Here is a 21,706-nt window from a genome sequence, read left to right on the forward strand (position 1 = left end):
ATTTATTAAAGCAAAAGGTTATGTATTCAAAATTATTCTTACCAAACTTTTACGAGCACCCCAATATGATATGCTGTGAGTAAATCTAGATTTCTTATAACTATCATATAATTATTAAACCAAACGTTTAAAAACTTTGTTGGTAAGAGTTTCGTTTGAAGTAGGTAGCAATGCTTATTCTTAAAATTCCAGGATTTGGCTTAAGTTTATCTCAAACCCAAAACCGAAACGAAAAAACAAAGAGCAAACAGGGCCTAACAAACCGGTAGAGTAAAAATTAGCAATTCGGCGTAGTTTGGTTGGGAACAGTTAAACGCGGCCCGTTTCATCTCAAATCAGGCGGCAATTCCATTCCACATTTTTCCTTTCCATTCCATTCCACCCGCTCCTCCTCGCCTCTCCTTCCCCGTGCGCTGCTATTGCTATAACAGCTTAGGCTTTAGCTCGCCTCGCCTCCAAGCAAAATCCCCATTTCCTTCTCCTCTCCAAACCCTAGCAAAGGCTATCTCTCTCTTCGCCGCCATGGAGGATGACGACGCGGGGGGCGGAGGCGGAGGCGGCGAGGCGTCCCCGCCGCACGCGGGCTCCGCCGCGGCGATGGCGGGGGCGGGGAGGGACATCGCGGCGTCGCCGACGAGCTCGCGGTCGGTGACGCAGACGGTGAACGGGTCGCACAGGTTCGTGATCCAGGGGTACTCGCTGGCGAAGGGGATGGGGGTGGGGAAGCACATCGCGAGCGAGACGTTCACGGTGGGAGGGTACCAGTGGGCGATCTACTTCTACCCCGACGGGAAGAACCCCGAGGACAACTCCGCCTACGTCTCCGTCTTCATCGCGCTCGCCTCCGAGGGCACCGACGTCCGCGCCCTCTTCGAGCTCACCCTCCTCGACCAGAGCGGCAAGGCCAAGCACAAGGTGCACTCCCACTTCGACCGCTCCCTCGAGTCCGGCCCCTACACCCTCAAGTATCGCGGCTCCATGTGGTAATCCATTCCTCTCCCTCTCCCTCTCCCTCCTCACTCTCCCTGTAGTAGTGTTTCCCGCCACGTCGCCTTCTGAAGCGATCAGCGCCAGGATGTCTCCTGCTCTTAATTAACGCCCGATTCGATTTTGATTTGAACGGAAATGGCGGTTGTACGGTAATCTTCAGCAATTAGATCGAAAATACCACATGTTCGATAGTTACCTGGGTTGACGTTGCTCGATTTAGGTGTGTTGGTATTTTCCATATGGTAAATCAGTTATCGTGCTCCTCCCTGCAGTAGCTTCTCTCCTCATGCCTTCTGAAACAATAACTCAGGGTGTCTCTTATTCTCACCCCTTACCGGTTTGGTATCAATTTGAATGCAGTTGGTGATGTTGGCAGAGTTATTTTTCAGTAAATAGACCAGAACTTTGCTGTGTATGGCCATTTACGTCTTACCTGATTTGACGATTTTCGATTTGGGTGTTTGTTTGGTTCGGCAATGAATTTACTTGTTCCTTTTTGGCACAATAGTGACTGCTAGTTGTTGATGGCAATAAAGCATGTACAATTTGTTGTTGCTGGGTCTTGCTGCCTTGTGTTTTTTACACACAAAGACGAGAACATTCTTACAGGGTATTTGTTTGATTTAAGCATACCAAGCCAAATCAGTATACTTCCTCCTGCTCTCCCAGTAAAAGAAATACCCATCCAAAAAATGTAGCATAACTCGTAGTACAAATCCTAATGGCAAGTTTGATTATTGAGATTGATTGTGATTTGGCATAGTTCACGTGCATTTACACGCTGCAGTTTAATTTCATAAAGGGAAAGGCTATGGATACAAAATTGTTCTTACCAAACTTTTACAAACACCAATGGGGCACGCTGTGAATAAATTTAGATTTCTTATAGCTGCCATCTACTAATTATTAAATCAAACGGTTAAGAACTTTGTTGGTAAGATTTTCATAAAAAAAATTAAAGCATGTGTAGCAGTGCTTATTCCTAAATTTCCAGGATTTGGCTTAATTTCATCTCAAACCCAAAACAAAAAGGCAAAGAGCAAATAGGGCCTAACTTAAACCGGTAGAGTTAAAATTAGCAACTCGACGTAATTTGGTTGGGATCAATTAATGTGGCCCGTTTCACCTCAAATCAGGCAGCAATTCCATTCCACCCGCTCCTCGCTTATCCCCTCCCCTTCCTTGTGTGTTGCTATAAGTCAACTTAGCTCTCCTCGCCTCCAAGCAAAATCCCCATTTCGCAAAGCCACCGCGCCGCCTCCTCTCCGCTCCAAACCCTAGATCGCGTCTCTCTTCGTCGCCATGGAGGACGAGGGCGCCGGGGGCGGGGGCATTGGCGGCGACGCATCCCCGGTGCACGTGGGCTCCGCGACGGAGGTGGGGGTGGGGCGGGACATCGTACCGTCACCGACGAGCTCACGGTCGGTGATGCAGACGGTGAACGGGTCGCACATGTTCGTGATCCAGGGCTACTCGTTGGCGAAGGGGATGGGGATTGGGAAGTACATCGCGAGCGAGACGTTCACGGTGGGAGGGTGCCAGTGGGCGATCTACTTCTATCCTGACGGGAAGAACCCTGAGGACAACTCCGCCTACATCTCCGTCTTCATTGCGCTCATCTCCGACGGCATCGACGTCCGCGTCCTCTTCGAGCTCAAGCTCCTCGACCAGAGCGGCAAGGCCAAGCACAAGGGGCACTCCCAGTTCGACCGCTCCCTTGAGTCTAGCCCCTACACCCTCAAGAATCGCGGCTCCATGTGGTAATCCAATCTTCTCCCTCCCTCTCCCTCTTCCTTGTAGAGCAATCAGTGCCAGGATGTTTCCTGCTCTTATTAACGCTCGATTGGATTTTTATTGAACGGAAATGGCAGTTGTACGGTGCTTTTCAGCATTTAGATCGAAAATACCACTTGTTCGACGGTTGCCTGGTTTGACGTTGCTCGATTTAGGTGTGCTGGTATTTTCCATGTGGTAAATCAGTTGTCGCTCCTCCCTGTAGCTTCCCTCCTCACTCCTTCTGAAACAGTAACTCAGGGTGTCTCGTATTCTCATCCCTTACCGGTTTGGTTTTAATTTGGATGTAGTTGGCGATGTTGGCAGGGTTATTTGTCAGTAAATAGACCAGAACTCCGCTGTGTATGGTCATTTACGTGTTACCTGATTTGACGATTTTCAATTTGGGTGTTTGTTTTGGTTCAGCAATGAATTTGGTAATGCAGGAATCAATCTATAAATTTGTGGTGTATTATCTATCCTTGGCAAACTCATTATTATGGGATTCTATTTGTTCTGATGTTCTCAATATGATTTTTTTACGATATCATTTAAACGGTTGCTATATTTGCATCCAATATCCTGTTCAGTTTCCATATGCATCTTTGTAGAAGAACACACTAACACATTACCTTGTGCTTCCACATTTACTACAATTTCCATAATAGTTCAACTTTAGTAGTATCTCTGAACTACACCATTAATAATAAGCTAGGCTCTTCTTAGAATACGTAAGTAGTATGGGTAGATATGACCTCAACTATCCAAAAGATTGGGAGAACAGTAACATCCCTTATGAATTGATTGAAGTATGCTGATTTTGTTAACAAGAGCTGGTCATATGATGGGTTAGATGCATCGATGTTAACAGTGTTGCTTTTTGTCATGTCCATAAAAAAAATTAAATTGTATCATCAAATGCATTCGGCTATTGGCCAATTTTACTTCGGAGTGAAGATTAGCAGTTAGTAATGACAATCCTTCTTCTCAGATTTGAGCAAAACTGTACTCAATTTAGCTTTATTTTTCATCTTGATCTCTATTTCAGGGGTTATAAAAGGTTCTTTCGGCGGACTGCTCTTGAGACATCGGATTTTCTTAAAGACGATTGCTTAAAGATAAATTGTACTGTGGGTGTTGTGGTATCTACTATGGATTACTCAAAGCCACATTCGATACATGTTCCAGAATCTGACATAGGCTACCATTTTGGGACACTGTTGGACAATCAGGAGGGTGTGGATGTTATATGTAATGTGGCAGGAGAAAAGTTTCATGCCCATCAGTTGGTCTTGGCTGCCCGATCTTCCTTTTTCAGATCTGAACTTTTTGAGCATGAATCAGATGAAGAGAAGAATGAAGTTGATACTAGCAATGAAATCAAAGAGATTGTCATTGATGACATGGAGCCAAAAGTGTTCAAGGTGTATTTCTATTTCTTTACTGATCATAACCTTTTTTATTTCACAGTTCACAAACTTGGATAATTTATCTTATGCAAACATTCTCTGTTGCAGGCTGTGCTTCATTTTATGTACAGGGACAATCTTGTTGGTGATGATGAGTTGTCTGCATCAAGCTCGGACTGCTCTATCTTTGATACTTTAGCTGGGAAATTATTGGCTGCTGCTGACAGATATGAGTTGCCAAGACTACGGTTATTGTGTGAATCTTACTTGTGCAAGCATATTTCTGTAAACTCTGTGGCAACTACCCTAGCATTGGCTGACCGACATCATGCTATGGAGCTTAAATCTGTTTGCCTAAAATTTGCTGCTGAAAATCTTTCAGGTAAAAATACTTCACATGCAAGTTAGATTCATCACATCTTATATAGAACTATTAAATTTTTGCCCCTTTCCAGCTTTGCCCTTTCTATAAAGAGTAAAATCTGAATAAGTATTCTACATGACAGCAGGCTAGATTTGATTCTATGAATAACATGAGTATGAGGCTTTGAGCATGTTTAGTCCACCAGAAGTTCCCCTTTATGCTGAACTGTAGCACTACTATGTATATGTTCATTCCTAGCAGACTACGGTTTGTAAATAACATGTCACCTGAGCTATGAGTTTCTGCACTATGAACTAGTATAAAGTAGTCTGCTCAAACCAATCTTCAATCTTCATCCATTTCCTTCTTTTATATCGACTGATACTGCATAGACCATCGTAATAATCCCATCAAGAGACTACTTCATCCTACAAATTTCTGTAATTCCATTTTTGGCTTTGTACTGCTACTAAGAAAATACTTTGCATACCCACAATTTTGTACACATTTGTTCTAGGTGGAGCCCCCTATAACATTCCAGATGCCCACTAAAAGTTCCCCTTTATGCCAAACTGGTTTGTACATCAAGGCAAGGGTTAGTAAGGGTATGTTTGGTTCCTCGCTGGGCTAGGACATATCCCAGCTAGCTGAGCTAGCCCACATGGGCATGGCTATGTTTGCTTTAGCTAATTGTTTAGTTAATTTGCTTTGACTGTCTAGTTAGTTGGATTGCTGCACAATCTTTCTTTTTTGAACGCACATGTCCTCTGTTTCACTGCACGCGGTGATCTTGCTGTCGAAGGCGAGTCGATTTGGCTCTCCTTCCTGGGCAAGGACTTTTTGGCTCAATCAGGCTAGTTGGCCCTCAAAAACTAGTTTATGTTGGTAGTTCCAAACCTGTTTCTGCTGAAGATCCAAACGTACCCTAAATGCTTGCACATACATTTACATGCACCTCAACTGCAAATACCCATGGAAGAATACCATATATGTTGCGTTTGATTTGATGTTCTTTTAGCATAGTCAGTACGAAAAAGGTGTATCTATATACTCCCTCTGTCTCAAAATATAAGCATTTTTAGCATAGTGACAAGTCAAACATTTTAAACTTTGACTATTAATAGCAAAAATATAAAAAAGATCAATCATGTAAAATTGATGTTATTAGATTTATCATTAAACAAACTATCTAATATGCAATTCTTTTTATTTAAAAAATCTTCTATAGATATTGTTGGGTCAAAGTAGCATCTCAGAGATCGTGTCAGAGTCCAAAAATGTTTATATTTTGGGACGGAGGGAGTACTCATGACTAGCATAGTTGTGTTTTTGTAAATAGCATATTAACTGGCCTATTAGTTAGACGGGGGAATATCCAGTGAAAACCATCAAATAAGTAAAAACTCGTGAAAACCATATCTAAAAGTTTTGTAAATTCATGAAAAAAAATACTAGAGATAGGTATAGGCATGAAATACATTCATACCAAATCTCAAGTCCAAACTCGACTTCATTTGAGAGAAAAAAAAACACTATTCACCTCAAATTTGTCTTTTTTGTTTCTCTCAAATGAAGTTGAGTTTGGACTTGAGATTTGGTATGAATGTATTTCATGTCTATACCTATCTCTAGTAATTATTTCATGAATTTACAAAACTTTTAGATATGGTTTTCACGGGTTTTCAATTATTTGATGGTTCTCACCGGATATGTCCCTAGTTAGACCACTAGCATGAACAATGAAGTAGTTGGCTCAAGCCAATCTTCATAATTTTCCGTCTTAATAATCCCATCAAGATTCAATATATTACACCATCCTACTACTTTCAGTAATTCCATTTTTGGCTTTTGCGCTACTGCTAAGAAACAAAGAAAAAACTTACTTCGCATGCCCTCCATTTTTTACACGTTTGTTTCTTGGTGGATCTCAATTAAGTGCGTTGAACTGTTATAACATTCCAGATGCCCTTATGTATCTGCAGCTGTAATCCGGACCGACGGGTTTGATTACCTCAAAGACAACTGCCCCGCGCTGCAATCGGAGATACTGAGGACGGTCGCCGGGTGTGAGGAGGAATGCAGCAGCGGAGGGAAGAGCCAGAGCGTGTGGGGGCAGCTCTCGGATGGCGGCGATACCAGCGGGCGCAGGGTGAGGCCAAGGGTCTGAACACCCAGCCACTGCTATGCCAAAAGCGGCTTGTTTTAAAGTGTAACTGTGTAAGCGAATTGCTGCTGTACAAATGGGACGGCTAATTGGTTTGTGGCGACATTTAAAATAATAGCATCAGTCTGTTATACTACCCCTACATTCGTTCAAATTTCAATAGCTGGTTTGGGCAGTAGCTCCGCAGATGGAAGGGATTATGTTTAGTGATCTGAGACAGTGATGTGTAGTCAGTAGTCAGCTATTCTAGTTTCGATTTGCAATTTATAAACTTCAGTTTTTAGCCTGCTGATCTGACTGAATAGCGTGCATCGTATGCTAGCTTTCGTCACAGATCCAAAGATCGAATTGTTGCATCGAACTGGATAGCGTGGTTCTTGTACCAAGATTACCGATGTCTTTCTATTTCGACCGAATCATTTAAGCATGTTTTTGGCTTTCGAGTAGTTGCGTCAGATCTTGCGGAAACGAGCAGATGCACAAACACAAAAGGCCAGCTCAATGTCACTCACATAAACCTGCTACAAACTTGATCCCGTTGCGTTGATCGAACCGATTACATTGGCCAAGATGGCTAGCATGGAGAGTTTCCCAACATCCTTGTGTTGCCGGAAATGGACATGCAGCAGCTTCCTTGTAGATGCTCAGCCAAATGTAGAGACAAGAAATTCCTTGTAGATGCTCATGAACTTGGCGACGAAAGCTGCAGAAACGTGTGGGGGTATTTGATGTCAGTACGAGCACTGGTGTATATGCTGCTGTAATTGTGCTTGTACAGCACAGGCAAGAGAAGAAATGGAAAACAGCAGGTACCTTCTAGGTGAAAAATGGCCTTGGACCCAAGACGCATCTTGTGTTCCTGCAAACATGGAAACAGCTCAACACCAAGATTTATCGAAAGATTGACAGCAAAGGTCAAACTAGGAATCAAAACTAAGAAAAACTAGTACTGCGAAGTGTACTGAAATCTACTCGAACAAAGGAAGAAGGAAGAATATATGGAACTAAAAAAATAGTTGAAGTGTTCCATATTTATTGGAGGAAGAACATATCGAACTACTAAAACAGTGGCAGAAGTGTTCCATGCTTATTTACTCACATAGTGTGCAGCCCAGTGACAAATTTCATGTTTCAAGTCAGAGTCTAATTTCTTCAGTAACTCCGCCAACAACTTCTGCAATATTAAAGTTACAAGTTCAGCTTGTGAGACAAAACAGAACGAGGAAAATTAAACAGAACTATGGAGGCATTCTATCACCTTTAAGATGCTTTCAGGTGGGATACAATTCACAAGTAATTCGTAGAACTTCTGGCGCACAGCAAATAGCCTGAAATGTTGAATTTAAAATTCGAAGTCAAATCAAGTGAAGTAGTGAACCCATGATACTCACATATTTCACAATGTAAATATGTACTGCAATAAAAAAACAACAGAAGACAGAATAATATCATTAGCATCCTACAGGAACAATAAAGCCACAGGAGTTGAAACATGATGAACCTTTTAGGGCTTTGTTCTTTCATGATATCAGCTGCTATTTCTGACACATATTGCTCCCAGTCAAGAGGAGGTGCTACTTGATTTGATGTAAATGGGTATCTGCAATTCAGAAAGAAATATAAATGTTGGTTAGGAAAATACAGATGTAACTGGTGAAGGACGTAGGGAAACAGGTAAGAAGGGAACGGCAGAAATATATTAACGCAGACAGGCTTACTGCTGGACTTTGCAGGTCTCAAAAAACAGTATCGCTCGTCTCAGGTTACGGTTCGATTGTGCTGCTATCCTAGCAGCAAATCCAAATGGAAGCTGCAGATTTTCTTTCTTCCCAATGAACTCCAGAACTTGGACGATCTGCAAAATAATCATACTTTCAGGAGCATAAACGTACAAAGACATTTTAACAGGCAGGGAATAATGGAAACTGTATCGAAGTAGCTGCAATATCAACACTTTCTTCAACTGTCATCCAAGATTTTTCCCACAAAAGCTTACAGTTGAACCTTAGATAAAACATCCAAACAGTCCCAGATAGAAGTCTAATTTTACACATGCAATGTGCCACACTCAGAATGAGGAACATACCTACCAACAAATTTAACACAAAAAATCAGCTGGTAAAGAATCACTGATATTTCAGAACTCCCCTATGCGACGTTGTAGCACCAAACAAGTAACCCAAGCCATTGATGAAATGCATAAACCAGTGAGTTGCGACACTAAATATGACAACTGAGACATTCATCACTAACCTGGTCTTCACTGGGTGCATTCACTCGCACGTTCAAGCAACGAGACCTTACAGCCTCTGTCACCTTTGATGAGCTATTACAGCACAATATCAGCCTGCATGATGCACTGTACTTCTCCATTGTCCTACGAAGGGAATGCTGGGCTTCTCGTGAGAGCTTGTCGACTTCATTAAGGACAAGGACTGCAAGTTTATGTGAAATATAGTTAGTAAATTTTGAAAGAAATATGCTAACTTTTGCATGGCCATAATGTAATTTGGAGAAAAGCACCTACCTTTAAATGCTCTCTTGCCCTTGGCATCAATTGGCCTATTCTTCGCCATCTCTTTAATGACTTCCTGAACAACATACCTGTCCTGAAACCCAGCATCGCTGGGGTTCATCTCCACATGGTGGGCGCTCGACAACATTGCCAGTTCTATCTCAATATTCCTCGACCCAGTCTGGGGAAAGGAAATACCACCCCAGTCTTAACATTATACATGAATTCCAACTGGCACCTTACATAGTACTATCACACAACACTATTATCTATCCAAATTCCAAATTTAATAGTTTTCTGTCATTTAGCTCAGTGTTCAGCATAAGCACAAAAAGGATAGGGCAATTACTAATTACTACTTGTAATTTACATGGCACAGGGGCATAGGCAGTAACAATGGCATCACTCAGGACTTCTCAGTGAGTTGTTGAATACTACTCCGCACATATTGTGCAATAAGGAATTAAGGACACATACTGAGCGAAGAAAAAGATGGGCTTAAGAAAATGTGGTATGACTCACATCGATCTTCCATGTCTTGTTCTCCATCTTCACCTGCAAGCGAACAAATCAAACCGCACAAAAAACGTCACCACCAGAAACAGGAGAAGATCTCACAAAGAATTAAAAAGAACAAATTAATTACAAAATGAGACCTTATCCGCGCCTGCGCCGAACATCTGCTTGATGAGGGCCATGACTAGGGTTTTCTTCCCGGACCCCGACGGCCCATAGAAGAGCAGGTGCGGGCAATCCTGCTCCGCCACCTGACAAAAAAAAAACAAAAACAAACCAAACCCCCATCAGAACAGCACGAGGGCGGCGAAACCCTAGGGTGGGTCGCCGGAGACGGGCGTCGCGAGGGAGGGGGGGGGAGCCTACCAGCTTCTTGAGGTTTTGCGCGACCTGGTCATGGACGGTGACCTTGTCTAGGGTTTTCGGCCTGTACTTGTCCACCCACAGCATCTTCCTCGCCTCGCCGCCGCCGCCGCCGCTGCTAGAGAGAGAGAGAGAGGAGAGAGAGATTTGGGGTTCGGCTCGAGAGGGGAGCGGGGAGAGATTGGCGGGAATTTGGGGCGGGAGGGAGGGTATGCGGCGGCCTCGCGCGTCAGCGATGGGGGGAGGGTTTCTGACAGGTGGGTCCAGCATGTCAGTGGGTACGTTTAAGCTGCGTGCTTTGACCTGGGGCATGGTCGTAAAGCTCCTGGCACGCCAAGATTCTCCCATAATCAAAAACTATTCAAATAATCCAGTTTTTTTATCTTAAATTATGAAAAGTTGTAGTTTCAGAGTCCATAAAATGAATTAAAACATTTTTATCAGGTGTTTCTTATAATCTTAATCTCTCTTAAACTAGGCCTTATGATCCAAAACAGAAATATTGTTGTGCTTGTTTCTTTGTCAGTCTCAATCATAACAAAATATCGGTGTTGCAAAAAAAGAAATGGTATTCATTTGGTTTTCAACAGGGTGTGTTTGTAAGAGCAAGTTCCCAACCCTCCACTCTCGTTTTTCGCGCGCATGTTTTATAAACTGCTAAATGATATTGATCCATTTTTTTAAAAAAAATAGCTAATACTTAATTAATCACGCGCTAATAAACTGCTCCGTTTTCCGTGTGCATGGGAGATGGGTTCTCGACACCTACCTCCGAACACAGCCGTTAGCATCAAACAGAACTTTGACCTAATCACCTCGCCAAAAAAAATGGCAAGAGCGGAATCTTGCCATCGCTCAAAAGTTGGCAAGGCTAACAATGGTAAGAATCCAAAAAGACCCTTAATTAGGGTAGTAAACACACTTTTGGTACAAAAGCAGAAGGTACAGTAATATTCACTGCTGTACTCAATGGTAGGAGTACAAACCAGACACTTTGTAGTGCTGGGTACAGTGGTACAATTATACAAACCCAGCTAGTACATATTCTCAACATCTACCTCGTTATTTTCCACACACGGTTCTTAAACTGCCAAATGATATTTTTCTATTAAAAATTATAGATTAATTACTTTAAAATATGACGTTAATTCATTGTTCAAGTTAGTTTAGTTAATAATCAATTAATTATATGCTAAGAAGCTGTCATGTTCTTCATGCGGAGAAAGATTTTGTTGGCGCTGTGAAACGACCGGGGGAAATCAAAAGTAACGCTGCGCAAGTGCATCTGTCCAAATAGTTTTGCACTGCACTGACGATTTTGTACGTTGCACGGCTCAATTAGTGCACTACTCCTAGTTCAGACTTCATCGCTTCAGAGACCTGTGCTTTGCTGTGCAGTGTGTGAGCTTACCTTGTGGCAGTAGCAGTAACTACACTGCCGACCGTTGCTTGATTTCGAAGCATCATTAATACTAGGAGTAGTAATAAGTCATCGGAGCGAGTAACAGAAGAACAGGGAATAGTAGAAGACGATGGCTTCAAAGTCCCTGCAGATTGCAGAGCGTAGTGTAACGAAGAATGAATGAAATGGATTAGAACTTGTTAATTGAAAAATCTATCAACAAGGCACCAGTGGTCTAGTGGTAGAATAGTACCCTGCCACGGTACAGACCCGGGTTCGATTCCCGGCTGGTGCAAATATTTTGATATTCTTTGCATTTTTTTTCCTTGCCCTACCTGCCAGTCTCAAAATCTCAATACTGTCGATCACTCGCTATTGCAGAGGGGATCAATGGTCATCAGGCGATGGCCGTCCAAATCGATTATCTCCAACCGATTAACTGTACGACACCATTTTCCCCAGCCACGATGCGTTGATCCGGCCCCTTTCTTCGCTCTGAATCCACTGATCCGCTTCTTCGTGGTAACCACCTGCATTTTCTTGCTGATGATGACTGATCATGTGCACCTCACCTCGATCACCTGGTTGTGGTCGGCACGTCTCTGCCTTCGCCGCGTTTTCAGCTTAGCTTAGCTCAGCTGCGATGCACGGTACGCTTCCCCAACCACCGCTAGAACCAACCTGCATGGTACGAGTACGACTGCCGCATGGTACGATCCTCCACTATAATGTACTTATTGAAAAAATAGCCAAGAGTTATTTTGAAAGCTATTTTTTACACAAGAAATTAGCCATTCAATAAAATAGCTATAAGCTGTTTTGATCCAAGGGTTATTTTGAGAGCTATTTGACCTTTAATGTATATTCCATGGAGAGACAGAGAGAAAAGACATTTTTCTAGTGGGTCCCACCCGAAATAGCCCCAATTAGTACCTCTTGGGTGGGATAGTTTTTTTTGGATGGGTTATTTCCAAATAGCCCTCAAATAACTCACCATTTTGGATATTTTTGAGCTATTTGAGAGAGGGCTAAAAAAAATATCCCTTGTATCCAAACAGGGCCAATATCACTATTATTATAGTCATTGTTATGTATGTTTCATCTTGTATTATCCCATGTATCAGTATTTATGATGACAGTGTTATTATGATAGAGGACAGTGTCATTACGATAGAGGATGTGAACACGACTCTTGGTGCCACGTGTCGGGCTCATACGATGCCAGCACATATACAATAGTTAGCGTAGCGACGCAAAGATTGGTCGCATGGGCCGGCCTACCCAAGCGTGGCACGAGTCGTGGGGGTGGTGTGCGTCGCGTGGAGACATGTGCGAAATGCCGGGGGTTTAGTAGTACCAGATCGTGGTGTGCCTGCCTGGGGGCAAGTTGCCATTTCGAACCAGGGGCGTTTTGGTAAATGCGCATGGAGTAACGGGCGAATGGACCGGCGAGCCGAGCAAAGCTTGGACGCGACGAATCCCGGCGAGGCAAAACCACCGGCCATTCCTGCGTTTGTCCCCCTTCCCTTCTCGTCCATTTTCCCACTACACCACAAAATCCAGGTTTTATTTTAAAATATATATATATATATATAATGCTTCAATCATACAGATCTGGAGTACAAATCTCACACTATACTAATCATTGAAAATTTCAAACGAACAGTTTCTACTCGAAAAAAAATAATAAATCTCGTGATTTTTTTTCTGTTTTTTAGGGTAGTGGATTGGCTGGAGGGCTCGCCGCCCGCGCCACGTGGGCTCCACCAGTCAACCGCCGAACCGCGTGCCACGTCCTCCTCCCGCACCGCAACGCCCGCGCCCACTCAAATTACCAAAACGCCCCTCCTCCCTCCACTACTACCTCCTCCACTTCTTCCTCATCAGTCCTCACCACCACCACGACTCCATCCCATCCCATCCATCCATCAATCCACCGCCCCGCCGCGTCTTCTCCTCGTCGGCGGCGGCGGCGGAAATCTCAACAGTTTAATGCTCTCGATCGCGTCGGCTCCCCGTGTACCCATCAATCCGTCACCGTCTTTTTGCTTGGTTCGGTCGGAAAGTTACGCGGCTTTCTTCTTCTTCTTTTCTTCTTCTCCCATCCGTCCCTGTCCCTGGGGATTGATACATTTACTCCGATTTGGTTGCTGGAATTCGCAGCGTTTACACGTGAATTCATCCGCTTTCCCGTGCTGTTTTTTTCGTAAATGGGCGGCAGTTGCCAGTGAGAAGTAACCGCGTTTCCGGTGTTGTATTTCAGCTCTCCACCTCCAGGTTGTGGTCAGGCGCCATTGCTATTTCTTGGCTTGTTCGAGCTCCGCGTTTTGGTTTATAGGATTTCAGTTCATTCTTTCATAGGCCGCCATTGGTTGGTGTTTTGATCGAGCTTGCCTCTGTTCGGATCGGGAGATCTTTGGAGCTTCTTGGTTGGGTTCCAATTCTTGGATTCCCAATCATCCAGGAGGCCGTATAAATCGCCTGCTGCGATTGGGAGGAACGGAATGGCGGATCTCGCCGTGCTCCAGTGGTGGCTCGGCGCGATGGTGGCAATGGCGGCGGCCGCGTCGTGGTCCGGCGGTGTCCTGCCGGCGGCGGAGGCGCTGGGGATGAACTGGGGCACGCAGGCGTCGCACCCGCTGCCGCCCAAGATCGTGGCGCAGCTGCTCCAGGACAATGGGATCAAGAAGGTGAAGCTGTTCGACGCCGACCAGGACACCCTCAGCGCGCTCGCCGGGACCGGCATCGAGGTCATGGTCGCCATCCCCAACGTCATGCTCGACTCCATCACGGACTACGACACCGCCAAGGAGTGGGTCCGCCGCAACGTCTCCCGCTACAACTTCGACGGCGGCGTCACCATCAAGTGAGCCGCTGCTCTGCTTCGCCCTCGCCGCCGTTCATGGCGCCGCCGCCCGTGGCGTGGTGATGTGACTTGTGTGAGGTTCTTGTGCAGGTACGTCGCCGTCGGGAACGAGCCGTTCTTGGCGGCATACAATGGCACGTTCGACAAGGTGACGCTGCCGGCGCTGATGAACATCCAGAACGCGCTGAACGACGCCGGCCTCGGCGACAGCATCAAGGCCACCGTGCCGCTCAACGCCGACGTATACGACTCGCCGCAGGACCAGCAGGTGCCGTCGGCGGGGCGGTTCCGCGCCGACATCGCCGACCTGATGACGCAGATGGTGCAGTTCCTGGCCAACAACAGCGCGCCGTTCACCGTCAACATCTACCCTTTCATCAGCCTCTACCTCAACGACGACTTCCCCGTCGACTTCGCCTTCTTCGACGGCGGCGCGACGCCGGTGGTGGACAACGGCATCTCCTACACCAACGTGTTCGACGCCAACTTCGACACGCTGGTGGCGGCGCTCAAGGGCGTCGGCCACGGCGACATGCCCATCGTCGTCGGCGAGGTCGGCTGGCCCACCGACGGCGACAAGCACGCCACCGCCACCTACGCGCAGCGCTTCTACAACGGCCTCCTCAAGCGCCTCGCCGCCAACGCCGGCACGCCGGCGCGGCCGGGGCAGTACATCGAGGTCTACCTCTTCGGCCTCCTCGACGAGGACGCCAAGAGCGTGGCGCCGGGCGACTTCGAGCGCCATTGGGGCATCCTCCGGTTCGACGGCCAGCCCAAGTACCCCGTCGACCTCACCGGGCAGGGCCAGAACACCATGCTCGTGCCGGCCAAGGGCGTGACGTACCTGCCCAGGACGTGGTGCGTCATCAACACCAACGCCAAGGACACCAGCAAGCTCGCCGACAACATCAACTTCGCCTGCACCTTCGCCGACTGCACGGCGCTCGGCTACGGCTCAACCTGCGCCGGCATGGACGCCAATGGCAACGCCTCCTACGCCTTCAACGCCTACTTCCAGGTTCAGAACCAGAAGGACGACGCCTGCGACTTCCAGGGGCTCGCCATGCCCACGCAGACCGACCCCTCCACCCCGGCCTGCAACTTCACAATACAGATCGCCGCCACCTCGGCGGGTCACCGGCGGCGAGCCGGCGCCGCCGTGCTAGCGCTGCTGGCTTTGTTCCGTTTGTTCTTGCTGCATTAGCATTGATCTACTGCAGTTATATTACACAGGCTTTTGATTTTGTTGCAGCATTCTTGGTGTTGTTAGTAATTAGTAAAGCCTTTGTACTGGAGATACGTTTTCAGTATATACATACTGAGATAATTTTCACAAACTTGATGTGCTCAAATGGCGACATAAGATTGCAAATTAGAAGTTGATTTCGATGGCTAATCGAGTGTGGTTTTTTCAGATAATCAATCAGATAGTTCGAAAAAAAAAGGGGAAGATATTCAATCAGATACAATGGGGGTGCACCATCATAGTATCATGGAGTATGTTAATTATCATTGATCCAGATTTGGTCACCTTTACGTTATAGATTACGTTATAGAGTTACTACTCCCTCCATCCTATAATACAAGGGATTTTGAGTTTTTTTTTTAACGTTTCACCACTCGTCTTATTCAAATTTTTTTAAAATTATTATTTATTTTATTTATGACTTACTTTATAGATTATTATCTATAGTACTTTAAGCACAACTTTTCATTTTTTATATTTGCAAAAAAAATTTAAATAAGACGAGTGGTCAAACGTTGCAAGCAAAAAATCAAAATCCCTTATATTGTGGGATGGAGGGAGTATATTATTAGTATATACTAGTAGATGATTTGAATGCAAATCCAAGATGCAGCGAACACATGGCTCCGGGATCCAGTATAACATGGTCTAGATGCACAACTTTTCCTTCATTGCAAGTTGGCAAAAATAACTAGTTCCCATGCAGATGTGTAGTGCGAGCTAACCAACTATAATAAATTAGTGCCTGAAAGATGGAGCTGCATCAGAGCAAGTTTAATAGTATAGCCAACTACTAACTCTAATTTATCTATAGCCAATCTAATAGCTCATTCATACAATAGTTATATACTACACAATTAATACCTAGTCCCACCTGTCATGCATACACTGCGTCTTGAAGTCCGTGCTACAACTGGCTACAAATCTGTAGCCCGCTCCTCTCCTCTCTCCTCATTTATCTTCTTAAAATATGTTTGCAGCTGGCTTATAGCCTGCTATTGTACCTGCTCTCACTGGTGCAGCCAAGCTGTTCTTAATCACTGGGCAGTGGCTACTCGATGGTTGATTGATTATGTTCCACTGTTATCTCTAGTAAGAATTTTATCTTGTAGTATGGTTGGCTCATGCTATCATAACACTAACAAAACAAGATCAGAGCAACCATGCTTATCACCAACCAGGATCCTTCTAAACAAGCTCTGAATAAGAGGTATTGACACTGGATAACAACATTATGGCACCAAAAGTATTATATCTACAATACACACAGTAATCTATCTAAACAAACTGTAGCAGGTGATAATGGAAGCCTGGCGAACCTTGGGCATAATAATATAATCAGTAGAATTGCATACTGAATAAAATATAAATATTTACATTATTCATACTGCAAATAAGGAGAAGTGCACCTGTGCCAATCAAAGTTCCCACGCAAACACCAAGAAATATAGCCTTGAAGGCGTGCCCAAGCGCATTGAGCAGTGCTCCAGTGCTAGAGAGACATCAATCCGTGGTGTTTGTCGAAGGCGTTCATTGGCAAAGCAAATCCCAGGAGAATGATAGATACATCCAACCCCTGAAGTATAATCTTGAAGTAAACTTGACAGATCAAGTAACACCATGAGGAAATAAACGAGCATCGCTCCTCTAGAACCGCCATCAGATTTTGGTGATCTTGTCAGCTTTCACAAGAGGATTCTGTTTGGCAATCTGCTCCCTCCCGACCTGCTTGTAATCAAATGTGCATTTGTGTGAATCGGCATAGCGGTGCATTGAACAGAAGGTGCCTCCGCAGCGGCACTTGAATCCTGTCAACCCAACCTTCTTCCGGCATGATAAGCAACGGTTACTGGGTGGCTTTGGTGTATCCTCCTCCATTACTTGTTTCCCATCTGCAACTGAACCAGACCCTCCATCTGTGACTTCTGTCACCAAAGGTGTGGAAGACAATGAAGCAAGAGGTTTCTTCTCCACAACAGTGGCCACTGTCTTGGCCTTAACGGTGTCCCTATAACACTTTGAGCACATGTTTTCTGTCATCCGGCTGCCAAAGAAGCCACAGTTGTTAACGCACAATATAGGGGCCTCAGGTGTGTGGACTCCAGTCTCCTCTGCCTCCTTTTTCCAGCTCTCTTGTGCCATTGTAAGGAACACCAACTGCACCTTCAATAGAAAATAACAACTTAATCATTAATCAATAAACTTCAAGACCATTCGACATGGCCATTGCACCAAATGTATAAGGTAGTTGGAACTAGGTAAGAGTCAGATAGCCATCACCCCTTCAGCAAGAATTTTCTCACAAGTGTGGAGTATAACTTTATTACATGATATAATTGAGTAGACCATGCATGACAAGACAACATCCCAACCTACAGAACAAATTTAGTTGGTTGTACCTGCCAATAAGGTTCAAGGTCACAAAGAATAGTGCTAATAAAACTCCATTGCATCTGATCACCCAAGGGCAATAACAATTGGGAGGAACTGCCCTGTCTGTGACAATAACTCATCCCCACATACAACACGAATTTAGTAATCCATTCCTATCATTGAGATGAAATGCCACAGGTACTCACTGAGTATTACCAAATAAGTGGCATATTTATGGACAGAGGAACTGCCTTAGCAGTTAGCACATGAGTTTGATCAGACCTCAACAATTGACACAGACTAGTTCATAACCATATACCTGATTGGGCTACTCCCATTCTCAAAAGGTATTCCCTGGTGATATATCAACAGAAAAAAATATGCATATATATGGATAGAATCTAGATTGGACTACTTCACTTTTCAATATGTATTACCTGGTGCTAAAAATATTCCCTAGCACGCACATATGTGGGAGATAAACTAAAAATGTGCCTATTTGCAATAAGTTGTGTGTGAGACCAGCCCAGCAAAACAGAGAGGGTGCCATGATGAGCTAAACCAATGCAAACAAATGAAGCGATGATATATTAAGCTGGTACAATGTATTGTCGTTTCCATACACATGAAAATACCTTGTACAATCACCAATTTCCATATTCGTCGTCGGCAAGCAACACCACACCATTGTGAATTCCCATGCTTAGATCACAAAAATTCGATGCAATTGCCTTCATGATCATTGCAATCTCTGCTGACTAAACCGCAAGAAACCTCAACAAGACAACAATATCCTGTCCACAGAAGTGAACACCACAAGAAAGCCATCCTACCAGCTAAACGCACTTGGTATGTTGGTCTGCAAATCTCAGCTACGCCACATGGAAGAAGCTACGTCCGGCGTGTAATCAAGGCCATAAACAAACAATTACCCCATCCGGAAACTAATCTCTCTGCGTAAATTTACCCCCATGTTTTCATACCCAAAAAGTCAAAGGCAATTCATCCATCATCATAGCAGGCACACCAAATTGAGACATACTAATCCGTGCCTAACCATCAACCACGCCAATCTACTCATCGAATCCTAGATCGACCATCAAATCCTAGATCGACCTCAACCAAGACTAAAACATCTTACAATTCAACAAACCAACCATACCAGCAAGCAAAATTACATGCCACCACCAAATAGCAAACAATCTCAGATCGAGCCTTACCGCGAGGAGGACGAGGGGTTCGCCGGAGAGGCCCGATCGATCGGATCTGCGGGGGGCAGCCTACGCGGATTCTCCTCTCCTCTCCTCTCCTCTCCTCTCCTTCCCCAACCTGTTCTTCCAGGAGAGAACGGAGTTTTTTTTTTTTCCTTTCTGCTTTTCGCGTCGCCTTCTCTTTTTTTTTTTCCTTCCTTTTTTTTTTCTTCTTCGGGCGAGCTGCGTGGCGTCGGGGTTTGTATATAAAGGCCACCCATTTCCGCATTCGGACACGGCTTTTTCAACTTTTCGCTTCGATTTTTTAGAAGTGGGGATGATTAAATTTGATTATGTGATTAGGGGGGTGGTTGGGCTGGGCTGAAAGGATTAATTAATTAAATTAAGCTAGGTGGAATGGTAGTGTAATCTGGTGGGGATTAGGAGCCGGATGCTTCTAGACGCGAAGATTCAACATGAGGGCGATTGTTGTGGGGCCCATTTGAAATCACTTTGTGGGACCCAGCTGAAGCTGGATGATTGAGTGTTTAATGTGTACAGGTGGGGCTCGTCGCCTGAACACGGCTGGTTAAATTCGGATTTAGTTGAAAGTTTTAGTAGTTGTCACAAGTGGAGCTTCATTAAGGTCCAATTTGTTGGTTAAGCATTGCACAACTCAAGCTAGCGCAGATGATATTAATGTACAATTCGATATGTTAGAGGTAATCCCATTGAATTGTTGTCGCAGTCAGTGGTGGAGCCAGAATTTATATAATTCTGTCTTTATATTCTAGTTTTAAAAGTTTTAAAATAAAATTTTAATGAATATTTAGGATCAAGAGTAGGGCGGCAGCGCTAGCTACCCTACTCCTGTCTCCGCCCCTAGTTACAGCGGCTACGGTAATTGAATGCTGTTGCAGCTTGCAATAATTTCAAGTTGCTGCTGTGACAGCCATCGTAGCCGATCAATTGTTGCTACATCAATATATGTAGTTGCATGTAGCTTCATGTATACTCCCTCCGGTTTCATTTTAATTGACAATTTGGACAATGACACGGTCTACAAAATGTACCTTTAACCTTATTTTTCTATTATAATATACATAAGAAATAGATGAATGCTTACATTATAGTGTTTTGAAAGACAAATCTATATATGTTGTTCTAGTTTCTTTGAACTAAATATTTTTAAAATTATTGATGATCAAAGTTATTAAAGTTTGACCTTAACCTTGTCCAAAACGTTAATTATTATAGAACCGGAGGGAGTACTTGTTAAGTGCTTTAGATTTGTCCTAAATTGGCAACCACGCTTATCATGGTCTTGCTACCTTGTTCTTCGGGTCAACATTGGGAGCACTATAGACGTGCTCATCATCTTTCACACTGGCAGTTGCCTTCTCTTCTCCATAGCCATCGGTTCATCGTGTTGTTTGTGTGCTATAGAGAAGCTACTTCCACCTTCCAAGTCGCACGCCGAAGAAATCACAAGTTCACAGCAGGCTCAACATGGCGGCAACCGTGCTTGAGTCGGTGGCCATCTCGTCGTTTGGGGTACTTTCATATCAGCAATCGGGATTGAGATGCCTGATGCATTGACGTCAACAAAAAGTCAATGAAACAAATTCTTTTTCATTTTCAAAGCGCAAACTACCTTAATTATTGTTATTTGTGTTTTAGGAATCTTATGTTTGGAGATAAAATTGTTTCGAGAAACCTCATATTTTTATGTAGGGTAAAATACACATATACTCCGCATGCATTACAAATGTTTTAACAATTATTATAGATGAACATATTTATTAAATTAACGATATAACCTTGCAGCTAGGGTTTTATGAAATATTTTGCTAAGAAACTCACGAAACAAATTGTACAACTTAGATTTTACGTTATTGATGTCTATGGTTTTGTGAATTTACTGTTTATAAAAAAATCAAAGGAATATGGAATGTAAGTATGGTTGTGTTTAGTTACACGCCAGAATTGGAAGTTTGAAGAAATTGTAACGATGTGGCGGAAAAGTTAAAAGTTTGTGTGTAGAAAAGTTCGATGTGACAGAAAAGTTAGAAGTTTGAAGAAGAAAAATTAAAATATAAACCGGGCATATGTAACCTTGATTAAAGAGGAAGAAAAGAAAAAAAAATATAACCTAAGGCCAACTACGGGCCCACTAAGATGGGCCGCGTCACGTCCGCGGCCCGCAACCCGCGTCGGGGCGGTGAGTGGGCAGCGGAGAAACGGCGGCGTATGTCGTGAAGATGACCGCGGCGGCCAGCGGCGAAGGGGGGACGGCGGAGCTGAGCCGATCGCGTAGGCAGGGGCAGCATAACATAACCCAACCTCACGGTGTAATTTTGATCAAAAGGATCAAAATCTTTTGTCGGATCGATTAGATCTGTTGGTTGCAATTGCTACTACAGGCTGCACAGTACCTATAAATCTTGCATCTCAGGGGAAACTAAATTAACAGTGAACAATCCATTGTCATCGAGGAACTTTGAGCAATTGAGCATTGCTCCCAAGGCTTCCGTT

At 44.2% G+C, this 21,706-nt stretch overlaps 4 protein-coding genes and 1 non-coding gene across 8 annotated transcripts; 3 read left to right on the top strand and 2 right to left on the bottom strand.

The window, feature by feature from the left end:
• The first annotated feature begins 457 nt into the window (after positions 1 to 457).
• On the top strand, positions 458 to 6,986 carry LOC4334388 (BTB/POZ and MATH domain-containing protein 5). 3 transcript variants are annotated; one of them, XM_015775113.3, is made up of 4 exons: positions 458 to 983; positions 3,812 to 4,187; positions 4,281 to 4,554; positions 6,499 to 6,986. In XM_015775113.3, exons 1-4 carry the CDS (start codon positions 523 to 525, stop codon positions 6,522 to 6,524), a joined length of 1,137 nt encoding a protein of 378 aa, XP_015630599.1. In that variant the 5' UTR covers positions 458 to 522; the 3' UTR covers positions 6,525 to 6,986. The 3 variants fall into 3 exon arrangements, with proteins under 3 accessions (XP_015630599.1, XP_015630597.1, XP_015630598.1); XM_015775111.3 differs by having other exon boundaries at positions 6,519 to 6,986; XM_015775112.3 differs by lacking the exon at positions 458 to 983 and adding an exon at positions 2,127 to 2,750 and having other exon boundaries at positions 6,519 to 6,986.
• A 96-nt stretch (positions 6,987 to 7,082) lies between these two features.
• On the bottom strand, positions 7,083 to 10,277 carry LOC4334389 (replication factor C subunit 5-like). The gene is made up of 11 exons (NM_001402293.1): positions 10,098 to 10,277; positions 9,872 to 9,982; positions 9,738 to 9,770; positions 9,228 to 9,396; positions 8,954 to 9,135; positions 8,419 to 8,555; positions 8,202 to 8,300; positions 7,959 to 8,028; positions 7,800 to 7,874; positions 7,514 to 7,559; positions 7,083 to 7,403 (listed from the first exon to the last, which is right to left on the bottom strand). The coding sequence occupies exons 1-11, from the start codon at positions 10,179 to 10,181 to the stop codon at positions 7,345 to 7,347; spliced, it is 1,065 nt and encodes a 354-aa protein (NP_001389222.1). The 5' UTR covers positions 10,182 to 10,277; the 3' UTR covers positions 7,083 to 7,344.
• Positions 10,278 to 11,720: 1,443 nt separating this feature from the next.
• Positions 11,721 to 11,791, top strand: TRNAG-GCC (transfer RNA glycine (anticodon GCC)). The gene has a single exon. It is a non-coding gene; the product is annotated as a tRNA-Gly (tRNA).
• Positions 11,792 to 13,782: 1,991 nt separating this feature from the next.
• Positions 13,783 to 15,699, top strand: LOC4334391 (glucan endo-1,3-beta-glucosidase 8). The gene is made up of 2 exons (XM_015775108.3): positions 13,783 to 14,362; positions 14,453 to 15,699. The coding sequence occupies exons 1-2, from the start codon at positions 14,001 to 14,003 to the stop codon at positions 15,564 to 15,566; spliced, it is 1,476 nt and encodes a 491-aa protein (XP_015630594.1). The 5' UTR covers positions 13,783 to 14,000; the 3' UTR covers positions 15,567 to 15,699.
• Positions 15,700 to 16,778: 1,079 nt separating this feature from the next.
• Positions 16,779 to 19,411, bottom strand: LOC4334392 (zinc finger A20 and AN1 domain-containing stress-associated protein 6-like). Of its 2 annotated transcripts, none has more exons than NM_001402295.1 (2): positions 19,202 to 19,411; positions 16,779 to 17,765 (listed from the first exon to the last, which is right to left on the bottom strand). In NM_001402295.1, exon 2 carries the CDS (start codon positions 17,748 to 17,750, stop codon positions 17,268 to 17,270), a length of 483 nt encoding a protein of 160 aa, NP_001389224.1. In that variant the 5' UTR covers positions 17,751 to 17,765; positions 19,202 to 19,411; the 3' UTR covers positions 16,779 to 17,267. The 2 variants fall into 2 exon arrangements, with proteins under 2 accessions (NP_001389224.1, NP_001389223.1); NM_001402294.1 differs by having other exon boundaries at positions 16,779 to 17,771.
• Positions 19,412 to 21,706: the final 2,295 nt, after the last annotated feature.

The sequence above is a fragment of the Oryza sativa genome, chromosome 3, assembly GCF_034140825.1.
Source record: "Oryza sativa Japonica Group chromosome 3, ASM3414082v1".
Lineage (NCBI taxonomy): Eukaryota > Viridiplantae > Streptophyta > Magnoliopsida > Poales > Poaceae > Oryza > Oryza sativa.